This window comes from Emydura macquarii, unplaced genomic scaffold (genome assembly GCF_026122565.2).
Source record: "Emydura macquarii macquarii isolate MOO-44397 ecotype Brisbane River unplaced genomic scaffold, CSIRO-AGI_Emac_v2 contig_3477, whole genome shotgun sequence".
NCBI classification, from domain to species: domain Eukaryota; kingdom Metazoa; phylum Chordata; order Testudines; family Chelidae; genus Emydura; species Emydura macquarii.
Window position 1 is genome coordinate 2,451,941 of NW_027133614.1, and position 12,789 is coordinate 2,464,729.

The 12,789-nt window shown below is 43.0% G+C and overlaps 1 protein-coding gene across 2 annotated transcripts in view; it reads left to right on the top strand.

Moving 5' to 3' along the window:
- LAMC1 (laminin subunit gamma 1) overlaps window positions 1-9,934 on the top strand; it is a 106,721-nt gene extending 96,787 nt beyond the window's left edge. For both annotated transcript variants that reach the window (XM_067535174.1, XM_067535175.1), the window contains exons 19-28: window positions 366-571; window positions 1,211-1,290; window positions 1,747-1,884; window positions 2,123-2,267; window positions 2,771-2,920; window positions 3,125-3,239; window positions 3,847-4,046; window positions 4,400-4,558; window positions 5,240-5,339; window positions 6,985-9,934. In XM_067535174.1, coding sequence (XP_067391275.1) covers window positions 366-571; window positions 1,211-1,290; window positions 1,747-1,884; window positions 2,123-2,267; window positions 2,771-2,920; window positions 3,125-3,239; window positions 3,847-4,046; window positions 4,400-4,558; window positions 5,240-5,339; window positions 6,985-7,241 — 1,550 coding nt within the window. In that variant the 3' untranslated portion in view covers window positions 7,242-9,934. The remainder of the gene's footprint in view (window positions 1-365; window positions 572-1,210; window positions 1,291-1,746; window positions 1,885-2,122; window positions 2,268-2,770; window positions 2,921-3,124; window positions 3,240-3,846; window positions 4,047-4,399; window positions 4,559-5,239; window positions 5,340-6,984) is intronic.
- The last annotated feature ends 2,855 nt before the right edge of the window (window positions 9,935-12,789 follow it).

Consider the following 12,789-nt stretch of genomic DNA (forward strand, 5'->3'; position numbering starts at 1 on the left):
TGTGGAAGAAACGTTTCATGCTTTGAATATGATTTATTTGGAAAAGTAGCTACCACCTCCTTTACGGGCCAGATCTTGTGCTCAGAATTCTGGCGCAATGTGCTCACAAACACTTCATGCCCAGCAGGAGCATTAAAAGGTAGCGGCATCTTCATTTCTTGTGGTTTTTATGCATGTTCTGGTAACAACTTGGATCTTAAACTGATCGCCCTCTCATTAAAATGCTCTTCTGGCCCCCTTTCAAGAAGGGATTAACCTACCAACATGTTGCAGACAACAGCGACTTACTGAATGTCTTTTTCCTGCAGCTCTCACTTCCAGTGTAATTAATTTTGCTTCCTCCCTTTTTATGTCACTCACCCCAGATGTGGATCAGGGCCTGATGGATCGTCTCAAGGAAATTAACAGCACTCTGGCAAGCCAGCTCAGCCGATTACAGACTCTCCAAAATACAGTGCGGGAGACCGAAAGCCTTGCTGAGCAAGCCCGAAAGCGGGTGGAGGACACAGAGGACCTGATTGAAGTTGCTTCCAATATGCTAGAGAAAGCAAAGATAGCAGTTGCCAATGTGGTTAGTGTTTTGTGAAAGTCTGAGATGAAGTGATCTCCCTAATGTTCAGTGTCTTCCATTTTTGTCGGTAGAACAAACTTCTTAATGTCCTGAGTACGTTTCTCCTCCCTGCCCCTCATAACTAGCACTAAGCTTGGGTTGTAACATTGTGTATTTAACCTCCTAGAATAATCTCATAAATCTGGGGATGAGCTTGGATAGTGTGTGTTTCACAATTGAATGAGAAAAATATTGCTAGATGAAAAGAAATTCTTGGTATTCTTCATAGTTTTAAATTTTTTTACTTGCTGTTTATAACAACCTTTGAATCTGAAACATGTATATCTTTGTACTAGGTTTGTTGTCTCTTCCATTGTACACTGGGTTAGCTTTGTGTATCCCAGCATTGATAAACAACTCTAAGGGATTCCCTTAATCATTTTGCCTCCCACTGTGCTCCCCAATCTCTCTAACTTTCAGAGCATTTGTTTTGGGGAAGAACCCAAGCAAAGAATCACATAGTTTACAAAGCCTAATATAAGGAGTGAGAAATAGAGCAGTCACATTAAGTCTGCAGCCCATGACTATGCATAATTTAAAATGACAATGAACAAAAGAGAAAAGAATAGCTTCTGAAAGGATGTTTGTTTCTGTTTTCAGTCCATTACTCCACCAGACTCAAGCAGTGACCCTAACAACATGACTCTCTTGGCAGAAGAGGCTCGTAAACTAGCTGAACGGTAAGGCCCAGGGTGCCAATACAAAGCATCAGTATAAGGACAGGGTACTCCGTTTTTGCCCTATTGAGGGCTGCATGAGCCCCTGCTGGGAAATAGAAGGCTAACCTTCATTTGCCTGAAATGGAGCAAGCCTCCCTTTGCTCAATATGAAGTTGTAGCTGCTTGGATCAATGGTGGGGCATTGAATGATGGGACCTGTAGTCACCAGGGTTGTATATGAGTATTAATGATGAGGGCAACCTTTGGTGTAAACACAACACTGTAGAAATGTAGTCATAGTAGGGCTCTGCAACTGCGCTCACAGGCTTTACTGGTGTTTTGGCCGTGGGCTGGGGAGACGGTACGTCTTTCTTGGCTCCCTAACTGTGATACCGGGAGAGGAAGGGGAATGGTAGATGGGAATAAAATTGGCTGGTAATTCTAACTGGAATATTTTTCCTCTGTGATATTGTCCAGACACAAACAAGAAGCTGATGACATTGTGCGCATTGCAAAGGCAGCAAATGATACATCCACGGAAGCGTATAAATTGCTGTTGAAGACACTGGCAGGAGAGAACCAAACTGCAAGTGACATAGATGAACTCAACAGGAAGTGAGTCAGTAACAGAAAGCTGTTTATTCTCCCCTTAGTTTGAGTGGGGACAGGATGGTGCTTAAAACAAGATGTCCTCTGTACTTTGGCTGGTGGGAGGTTTTTAAGCAGTGGGTTTCATGCAAGTTCTCTATTTCAGCTTCTGTCTTCACTTCTGCCAAGACAGTGTCATCCCTCATTTGCTGACTCAGTAAGAGAATGAATTCATAGGTTAACTGGATACTCTGTTGTCTCTTAGGTATAATCAAGCCAAGGACATTTCTCGAGACCTCGAGAAACAGGCTAACAAGGTGTATGCAGAGGCAGAGGAAGCTGGGAATAAGGCCCTGCAGATCTATGCTAATCTCACCAGTCTTCCTGCTGTGGACTCCAAAGGGCTTGAGGTATCTGAGTCGAGCAGAATGCCCAGCATGTTCAATAGTGGCAAACTTGCACTGGTGTGATAAATTGCTAATGCCTTGTTTAGTGCTTTGCAAACAATACTAGAGCTAACACCTCTACGTTTAAGTGCAATGTAATTTTTGTCCATACGGAATAGTCAGGGCCTTGGGATTTCAGACCTCATCGGAAAGACGCACACATAAGAAACTGCATATTTCTCCACTTCTGAAGGATGAAAGATGTAGCCAATCCTGGTGTGATCTGAACCTGTTTTCAGGAAGTGCATGAATCTCAGTCCCAGTGCCGAGCCCTGTAATCTGTTCCCTTTCCCAATCCCCACTCCCCACCCCCTCCAAGAGAGTTTGATGTAAGCATTCTTGCATAGGGACTGTCTCCATATGCGTCCTGTATTGCATTCAGCACAGTCAGGCCCTGATCTATCTCCCTGCTAAGAAGTTCTGTTATGTTCACAGAAGCTGGTTTTATTTCCGATCTCCACATACAGAGCGAGGCAAATAAGATCAAGAAGGAAGCAGAGGAGCTGGATCAGCTGATTGACAGGAAGCTGAAGGACTATGAGGATTTGAGAGAGGACATGAAAGGGAAGGAGCTGGAGGTGAAGAACCTCTTGGAGAAAGGAAGAACTGAACAACAGGTCAGTTCTGGAGTGTACAGACTCTTCCTTCCTGAAGTGACCATAATGAAGTACATTTCAGAGCAAATCTGAGAGGTTCAGTCATTCTTATGCTGCTAATAACTGGCTTTATGGCCATCAGGGTGGGTGGAAAGGGTTTTTGGTATGGTTAGATCTTGTTCTACAGAAGATGAGAATACACTGATGTGTGTGGTCTCTTTCTAGACTGCCGACCAGCTGCTGGCCCGTGCAGATGCTGCCAAAGCTCTGGCTGAAGAAGCTGCCAAGAAGGGAAGGGACACGCTAGAGGAGGCCAATGACATTCTCAGCAACCTGAGAGGTACAAGAGAGACCTTTAGGGAGAATATCTGTACATAGTTTGTATAAAGACCGGGCACCTTCCATCAGAGACAGACTGGTAGGTAGGGAGTTGTGTGGTTTAAGCTTTCACCCCTGGAAACTAGCATTTCATTCAGTAAAATTATTTTTCAGCAACCATTAGCATACATTGCTAGACTCTCCCTCTTATAATTTAGCATCACTATGCATTCTGCATACTGAGCCTGAAGGCCCCCTGATCAGCAGTTACTGGCATTCTGGAAGCTTGGAGCATTGCATTTGCTAGCAGGGTGAAAGCCAATAATAAACTTGATCTGCTATTCCTGTATTGAGGTAAATCCTGCCCTGCCTGCCTGTGGAGTCAATCAGTCCATCCTGGGTTAATACCTATGATACCACCAGAGTGTGTGTCTCCAGTAACCAAAACCATCGCACTCTTTTCAAAGGTTGAGACTGATCAGCTTGCCCCATCCCCTTTCATTCTTCTTCTCCCCATTTAAAGGTAGCATAGGCTACCTTTGCTAGGCTGCTGGCTGAATTTCCTTGGCCTGACCAAATGCCTGAGTCTTCCACAATAGGTGGCAAAACCATGTCTGAATTTTTATCAGATTTTGACAAGCGCGTGAATGATAACAAGACAGCAGCCGAGGGGGCACTGAAGAAGATTCCTGCCATTACCCAAACCATTGCTGAGGCCAATAATAAGACACGGCAAGCAGAGCTGGCACTTGGTAATGCTGCTGCTGATGCCAGGGAAGCCAAGAAGAAAGCAGAGGATGCTGAGAAAATTGCTAATTCTGTCCAGAAGGTGAGATCCTAACAGCACTGCTTGAGTTGTTCTTTGTGAAGTAGTGAAATTAAATGAGTACATTTCTTTTTGCTCCCATATTTCCTGATGGGACTGTGCACTTTCTGCCCTTCTGAGTCGTGTCAAACCCATAATGAGTTATCATGGTTTTCAGAATCCACTGGGTATACTCCCGGGAGTGAGTTTAGCTGGTGTAAAATCTACTCCTGAATGGTGTGATTGAACTTGCCTTCCATCAGAGAATGCCACACACAGTAGAGACACTCGCTCTTTGGCACATTATGGGACAAGAATTTTCTTTTGTATCCTGCGTGTTCCACCCTTTTTGAACCTTTTGTCTACATTGGCCTTAGAATGCTGCCAGTACAAAGTCAGAGGCCGACAAGACTTTCTCTGATGTGACAGAACTGGACAAAGAAGTGGATGACATGCTGAAACAGCTGCAAGATGCAGAGAAAGAGCTGAAGAGAAAGCAGGAGGATGCTGATCAGGATATGATGATGGCAGGCATGGTGAGTTAGTCTGGGAGCTGGATGCAGTGGGTGGGACATTGAGAAGAGTGGATATCGCTGGTGAGAGTTGGTATGTTGGCTCTGTCATTCTTAGTATCTGATCTACTGTCCTGTTGCAAATGCAACTTCTGGTTTGGGTCTCAAGTCCAGTTAGTGACTTTTTTTTTTTAAACTAAGTTTTGTAAGAGAGTGAAAAAAACAGGATTCGAATGTAATGCTTCTTGTAGCTTTAACTATAGAGCACTGCCATAATGTTATAATCTGGATGCAGAGTGCCATGACCTAAGATTTACCCCATCTCTAAACAACAGAATGATTGAAGCCTCATAGTTATATGGTCTGTATTGTCCAATGAAAGCTTCCTTTGTTGTTAGTTTTTCCCATGGAAGGCTAAGTAATTTGATTTTTGTATTACCCTGCTCTCCACACTCACAGACCAAAGCTGTTATGCAGATCTAAGACTGAAAGAGGTTTGGGGATTATTATCCTAGACAGAGGAGCCAGGGATGCAAAATGGTGTGCAGAGACATCTCCGGCTAGCCCTTTGTGTCCTCCTTGTGCAAGTTCCATGCTCGAGGAGGGCAAATGTTGGGTGGGGAAGCTTTGTGATGAGGAAAAACAAATCCATTATGATTCTGACCACTGACATCATTGCATTTACACACACTTTTTTTTATACAGGCTTCACAAGCTGCAAAAGAGGCAGAAGACAATGCTAAAAAAGCTAAGAACTCCGTTAACAGCTTGCTCACCATCATTAACGACCTTCTGGGACAGCTAGGTATACATCTAATTTACAACTATCCCCACTGCTAGCAGAATTCTGCTCCGATACACGTGTGTCTTGTTCTTCGGAGCATTGTTTTACTGTAGAAGCTGGAAAAAAGTAGCAATTGGATTAGCTTGGCTGCTCAACTGACAATCTTGTGCCAGGAATCTAATCCATTAAATTATTTATTTCTGAATCAGTATTTTATGGGCTATCCTCAAGTATTCATTGTGTAGTGTGCCATGTTCACTGCTGCTTAGTGTGAGCGCAGATTTTAGACGCACTGTAGATGTGACTCTTTCAGTTTCACAGTATCTGAAACTGTTAGCCCTTTAGGCAGTGAAGACATGGTACAAAGAAGGCTTGTGTGTGTGTGTGAGGAGTTCTCTCCTTGTTTGTTTCCCGTGCTCAGATTATATTCCTTTCTGTTTTTGGAGACTTGAATGCATTCTGGTTACTCCACTCTCGTTCTCTGCTGGGGAACCATCATAGGAGGTGGAGAGATGATGAAAAGCCCTCTAGCTCCCATTTGAATAAGTAGGTTCATAATCTTAATGTTGCTGCTTGGAGAAGTCGAGCCCTTTTGACAAGCTTGCCCTGACTCCTTCAGGAAAGAAGGAAAGGGAAAGTGCCTGTTTGGAGCAAAAACCAAGAGTTGAGAGGGAATCAGGTATGCCGTTCCACCAACATCTCTCTCAGCCACAGCCACCTAAAAAGGGGGCTACCAAGAGAGTATCTCTGATAGAAATTGAAAGTGAAATGAGAGCATTGGCTGGTTTTAGACACTGCTGTAACGTTCTAAAGGCAACAGGACTTTGGATAATTACAGTGGAAAATATTTTCCATATCTTAGTAAACCCTCTTTTTCCCCCACACTGCCTACCCTGGAGTTTTGTCCTTCTGCCATGAGCAGCTTGTTGGAAGAAAGTTATTCACAATAAATACTTTGCTTTTTAAAAAATTCTTCAAGTACTGCTACGTCCCAAGGCTTGAGTTAGGATTTGCTAAATCCCTCTTATGTTTGTAAAGCCCTAGTCCAGCAACACACTTAAGATGTTCATTGGATAATTAGTAGAGAATAAGTACATTACACAGCTTTGATTCATTCATAGGTATCTAATAACTTTGTAAACTATAGACGTGAAGCTTGTGTTAAGACCCACCAAGATGGAATTTATGACCTTTTATTAATAAATTACATTAAAGACAACATTTAAAAATGTGTTATTGAAAACAGAGGGCCAGATCCTTGGCTAATATAAAGCAGCAGAAGATCTTGCTCACAATGTGTGCCATGAGCCAGGATCAGTTAAGCCAGCTGTTACCCATGAAGTATAGAGACTGGGTGATATGCTTATTATTTATTTGTTGTGGGCTCAGGGAAGTGTGGTGTTTGCATCCAAATACAGAGGAAACCACTTAACCTGGACCTCCACCTTCTGAACTGTAATGGTATTTATGCTTTATTTCATGGTATTGAAAGTGCCAGGAGCAATTCCAGTTAGTTATAATGCTCTGTGAAAACAATTACTTCACCATGAGACAGTTCCACTGTATTAATCCATAATTTGCACTATACTGGGTAAGTGCTTGAGAGCAGCCAACAGCCTCATGATGTGTCTAGTGGAATTCATTGTGTGTGCTGCTGGTTTTCCAGGGCAACTGGACGCAGTGGACTTAAACAAACTGAATGAGATCGAAGGTACCCTGAACACTGCCAAAGATCAGATGAAAGATAGTGACCTGGACCGGAAAGTGACTGAATTGGAGGATGCAGCCCGGCGGCAGGACGAAGCCATACAAGCCTACAACAGGGACATTGAGGATATCCTGAAAGACATTAACAATCTGGAAGACATCAAGAAGACCTTGCCGTCTGGCTGTTTCAACACCCCGTCCATTGAGAAACCCTAAGAATGTGCTGGGGGTCGGGGGTTGGGGCATTCCCCCCTGTGACTGGTGGAGCAATTGTTTGGCTATGGAGTGCCTTAACACACAGATTACCTTCTTCAAATCCCCAGCTCTCCGCTGCTCACAGTTGCAGTTTTCTTTCCAAATCAGGAAAAGTTGCAAAGTTTTAAAGAGAAGCAAATTAAATATCCATTTTTGGGCATCAAAGGATTTTTATAAATTTTCTCTTCCTAAACACTCCACCTCTGCCCCTCTGTTCCCTTTGATTTGCACAAGGAGGTGAAATGTTCTGGACTACTTTTACTATAGTGCAGAAATGACCATGTGAGCTGGTGTAGAAATGGGGCAAATTAGCTCTCGTTTTTATCCTCTTCCCCCTCACACCTTAAAACCACCTCAGTCCCAGAGCTCTCTGTTTCTATGAAGGAAAGGGTTGGCTATCAAAGTATTATTATAATGGCCAGTATAGTTGCATTCATAAAGAACGCTAATCTCCTTCCCCAAGTGTTAACCACATTTAAAAAAAAAATCTATGTAAATTAATGGTCAATCAAAAATGTTGGTAGTCATCTACCAAATGCTTTAGCATCTTTCTAGAGTGCAATATAATCCTCAACCGAGAAGAATATACAGCCTCTGAGAAGAGCTTATGGGAGGAAAGGGAGAGGAGTGGGGTGAAAGGTCTCACAACACTACTGTTGGCCTGTGAAGCAGAAATGTTGTTTCATGTCTCTGAACAGCTGCCTAATCTAATTCTCCAGGGAGGGAAGCTTGCAAGTGATCAGCTCTGAGCTCCTAAGTAAAAGTCACTAGGGAGTCCCAGGGAGTCCCGAAAGAAAACTTCCAGGGTTAGAGACAGAGACAGATTTTTTTTTTTCTTTCAAAGCCACTAAGATCTTTTTGAAGAAGAAAGCAGAGAGCTCTTACCAGTTAGTCTGTCTGAATATGAAGTTGATGTCTTCAGATAGAAAATGAGTGTCTAAGATACAGATGTAAGGATCTGTCTCTCCATTCTCTTTCTGGCAGGGGATGGTATTTTTACACTACATTATAGGCTTGCCTTTGACCAAGTCAAAACTCATCCTATCCCCATTTTCCTGCTGATCTCTCAATCTTCCTAAAATAGGAAGCACAGATTGATCAGGCCTAGCTGTGCTGGCAAATATCCAGCGCTCGCAATATTTCACATAGCTGCCACTGCTTTCTCTTCAGAATTTAATTTTTGTCCAACTCAATGTCACGTGCTCCCACCTAGTTAAGCTTCCCTATAGTGTGGAGCAGGGAGGGGTTGCCTTTAACTCCTGCCGCTCGAGTTTTCTCATTAGATCAGTCTGACACCCCCCACCTTTGAGACCCATATATAGCTATCCTTAAACACTATGCAACTTTGTACGGGGAAGAAATTATTATCTGACACACACTGGTGCTATTAATTATTTCAAATTGATATTTTTGAGTGAATGTGGGGTTTTGTTTTGTGTTTGTTTTTATCATGATTATAGAGTGAGGAAGTCTGTGTGTGTGTGTGTGTGTGTGTGTGTGTGTATGTGTGTGTGTAATTATACTCGGTCCTATTTCCAGAATGGCACGGTCTGTTCTCTACTTGCTTCCTCTTAACCATCACTACACATGCACCATATATCTCTTCCATATATTATTCCTTTGGGGTCAGGCATCTCCTCTGGCCAGGCTCCTGTTCTCTTCCCTCCCTTGTGTTTGCAGTATCTCTATTCTATGGTATTAACAATAACCTGCTTGCCTGTGTGTGCAGTCCATGGTGGGGCTTCCAGAACCAGCACCAGCTGCCTGAAGGACTCTGAAGTGTGTAGCTCATAAGGAACTTGTTACCGTCTTTGTCTCTGACTGATGGAAGTGAGATGCTGATTTTTGGATGGCTGTGGGATGGCTGCTCCTGGGAGTTGTAGCACTATTACAGGCCCAGTAGGGGTGTGAGGGCTGAAACTGTAGCCTTCGTACATGTGCGAAAAACGAGAGCTCTGTTTGGGGCTCTGTGCATCATCAGGGATAGTGCCACTGGGAAGGGGAGAATGGCTCCATCCAGACCTCACATCTGTGCTTCTTTCCCAGAGCTTGTTACAATTTACCAGAAACTGACTTGGAATTCCCCTGTCTATGAACTCCCCTCAAGCCATCAGTGGAGGAGAGCTGCCTTTGCCTGTTGCACTTGTGGGACTTTCACATCAGTATTTCTTAGCTGGCTGCTCTGGTCCTGTGTTTGCCTCCTAACCGTGTCACCTCTCTGCCAAGACTGTGGAAAGAGCAGATACGGAGATGCAACACGTGCCTTGGCTGACCTCAGGCCTAAGTTTCTGGCTTTTCACTTTTTCTTAAGCTGTTTTTAACAGATTTTTATTTTTAAATAAAAAGATCTTTATAAGCAATCTCTTAATTACACTACTGCATTACAGCCATTATCTCATTGTATAGGTCCAGTTATTTCTTTGTGTAATGTGATGACAAGAAGGCTGCTGGTAGAATGCTGGTTGTCACAGGGAACACATGACAGTTCCCTCATTTTATTCTTGCCTGTGGCCTCCTCCGTATGTGCCTTCACTCCAGCTTTTGCCTTAATCTGTGGTCTTGCTGTCTGGGGCGGTGAACAAAATGCAACACTTGCAGTTTTTTTATGTATAAAACAGTATTTCTTATTTATAATAAAGTCTGATTATTTGTAATCCCTTATACCGTGAGTTTCTTTGAGTGTTGCTTTATTTGTGTGAAGCAGATGATGACTTGATATGTAAGGTTTGCCTCTTGAAGGCCAATGAATTCAATATGTGGGTTGGAATACAGCCCCCTTTTCTGTTGGGATTGCTTTGGTTTATCAGCTGTGAGAAGACCTGACCTAAATCTTCTCTCAGGATTTGAAATAGTGAAGAGATCTCATCTCATGATGAGAACCATGAGAGAGGAGTGTGACTGCTCCTCTAGGAATTGATAGATGAATGCTAACTGTCTCAGAACTTTCAGAGGCAATAATTGCTAGTTCATATATGGACCCTGTATCTTCAGCTGTCCCTGCTTTGTTTGATGTAGGTGGTAGAGCCCTGCGTCGTTTGAATCCTGCTCCTGCCCCGCAATACCAACTGCCATTCCCACCTGCAAAAACCTTAGATCCTGCAAGAGACACACATTCCCCCATGCTACTAAAAACAAACAAAAAAAGGCAGTGTGTGTGTACATGAAATTCAGACACATTATACCACTAAAAGAATAAAATCTTACTTAAGATGTAAAAAAATACTATAATTTCTGTTATAATATACATCAAATCATTCTATCCCTCACATAAATTTAAGTATAAAAAACTTCATTTAAAAAAAAAAAGGAAAACTTACTTTACATTGTTGAAATTCTGTTTGACAAATTGATGAGAGATTTAACGTTTTCCCACAAATAACTGCAATCTGGGGGGTTTTTTTGTTTTGTTTTTTGTTTTGCCCACAACAGAGTACATTTTACCTGCTCCCACTATTACGGCCCTGGGTCCTGCAGGACCCCAGTCCCGCTGCAGGGCTCTAGTACATGATATCAAGACAGTTACTTCTGAATTGACTGCACCACCTTCCTGCTAGAGAGGGGAAACTCTCCCATCTCAATGTTCTTTTTTAACTTTGGAATGTCTCACTTTGCTTCCTCTTCTCTCCTTTCTCATTGCAAGGATCTTTTATGAGGTTGAAAACATGCCAATGTGGTTTTCTCCCCACAAGGGTCAGAGAGGAGGGCTTTCTTGTTAGGGATACATCCTTCTTCAAGGCAAGTCTGTGCCAGCAACAAAAATCCTGTCTTTGCCACTGTTTGTCCAAACAAAGCATATACATTTAAAAAGAAAAAGTTGAATGTGGTAATAATTAGTTCTCTCACTAGGCATGTGAAGGGGTTTTAGTTCTTTTGGCTAAAAATAAAATCAGGTACATGCTGCAGTTTTCCTTGTCACTGAAGGGTAAGTGTATATGTGTGGCCAACTGGTCTAATGGGGGTGATAATCTGGGTAAGCGGTGTGTTTCTGTGCATACTGTGAAGGTAAGGTCTGCTCTGCCTTGATTGGAGAGGCTGAAGAGGAGAAGTGGCTCTGAGCAGAAAGGACACCATCCTCTCCTGGGTAAAAGGGAATTTAGCTTCTATGTTTAAAATGAGGTCTTATGGAATTAGGAAACCCCAATTATCCTGACATACCCTGAACTGTTCCAAGGGACCTCCACCATGAACTGCAGTGGCGAGAAGGAAACTTATACTCCAAACTCCCCAACTTCCGTTCATCCCTAAATTTCATAGACTCTAAAGCCATAAGGGAGAGACCAATGTGATCATCTAGTCTGACTTCATGCATAACACAGACCATAGAATTCACACAGTAATCTCTGCATCAAGTCTGTTACTTCTGACTGAACTACAGCATATCTTTCAGAAAGTCATTCAGTGGCAAAGAATCCACCACACATATTGGTAAGTTGTTCCAATGATTAATTATCTTCACTGTTTAAAAGTTTCTTATTTCCAGTTTGAATTTTTCTAGCTTCAACTTCCAGATGTTGGATTTTACTAATGCCTTAAATGAATTCGTAGGCCTTGTCTAGATTAGGATTTAAAGGTGTGAAGTTAGCTGCTCCCATCTAGTTAAGCTTACTTGTAGACTGGGAGGAGGGGGTATCTTTCACTCCTCCCTTTATCCACCGTCTGAGAAGGTAGCAGCCGTTGTAGTTTTCTCATTAGATCTGTCTACTCGGTCCTGTTTCCCAAGTGGCAAAGTTAGTTGTCCTCTACTTTCTTCCTCTTAACCCTCATGACACAGGCACATTTATTATTCCTTTGGGTTCAGGTATCGACCTGGTTCCTGCTGTCTTCCTTCCTGTGTTTGCAGCATCTGTATTCTGTGGTATTAACAATAACCCGCTTGCCCATGTACTCAGTTGAATGATGGGGCATCTTGTCTCTTCCAGGGCCAGCACCAGATGTCCGAAGGACTCTGAAGTGTGTAGCTCACAGGGATCTGGTTACCACCTTCATCTGTGACTTGAAGAAGTGAGATGCTGATTTTGGGTAGTTGTAGCTTTGCTCCTAGGCTCCTGAGAGTTGCAGCATTATCCCAGGCTCCGTAGGGGTCTGAGGGCTGAAACTATATCCTTCCTACAGGTGCGAGAAATGAGAGCTCTGCTTTGGGCTCTGTGCATCACCAGGGACAGGTACGACTGAGCAGAAGAGGGTGGCTCCAGCCAGCTCTCATATTTCCTGCTTCTTTCCCAGAGCTTGTTACAATTGACCAAAAACTGACTTGGAATTCCTCTGCTTGTAAATGCCCCTAATACCGCTAGTTGAGAGCTGCCTTCTCCTGTGGTGCTTGTGGGACTAACATGCTAACTAGCATATTTTCAAAGTCTTGGATATTCTTTACCACTACAATTTTAAGAGCTGTTAATAGCGATGTGCACTGGCTACATTAGACTTCTAAAACTTATTGGCTAACGTGCTAACATCACACCTTTAAATCCCAGTCTAGATTAGGCTTTTAAATGGGTCCAGAAGCAGGACT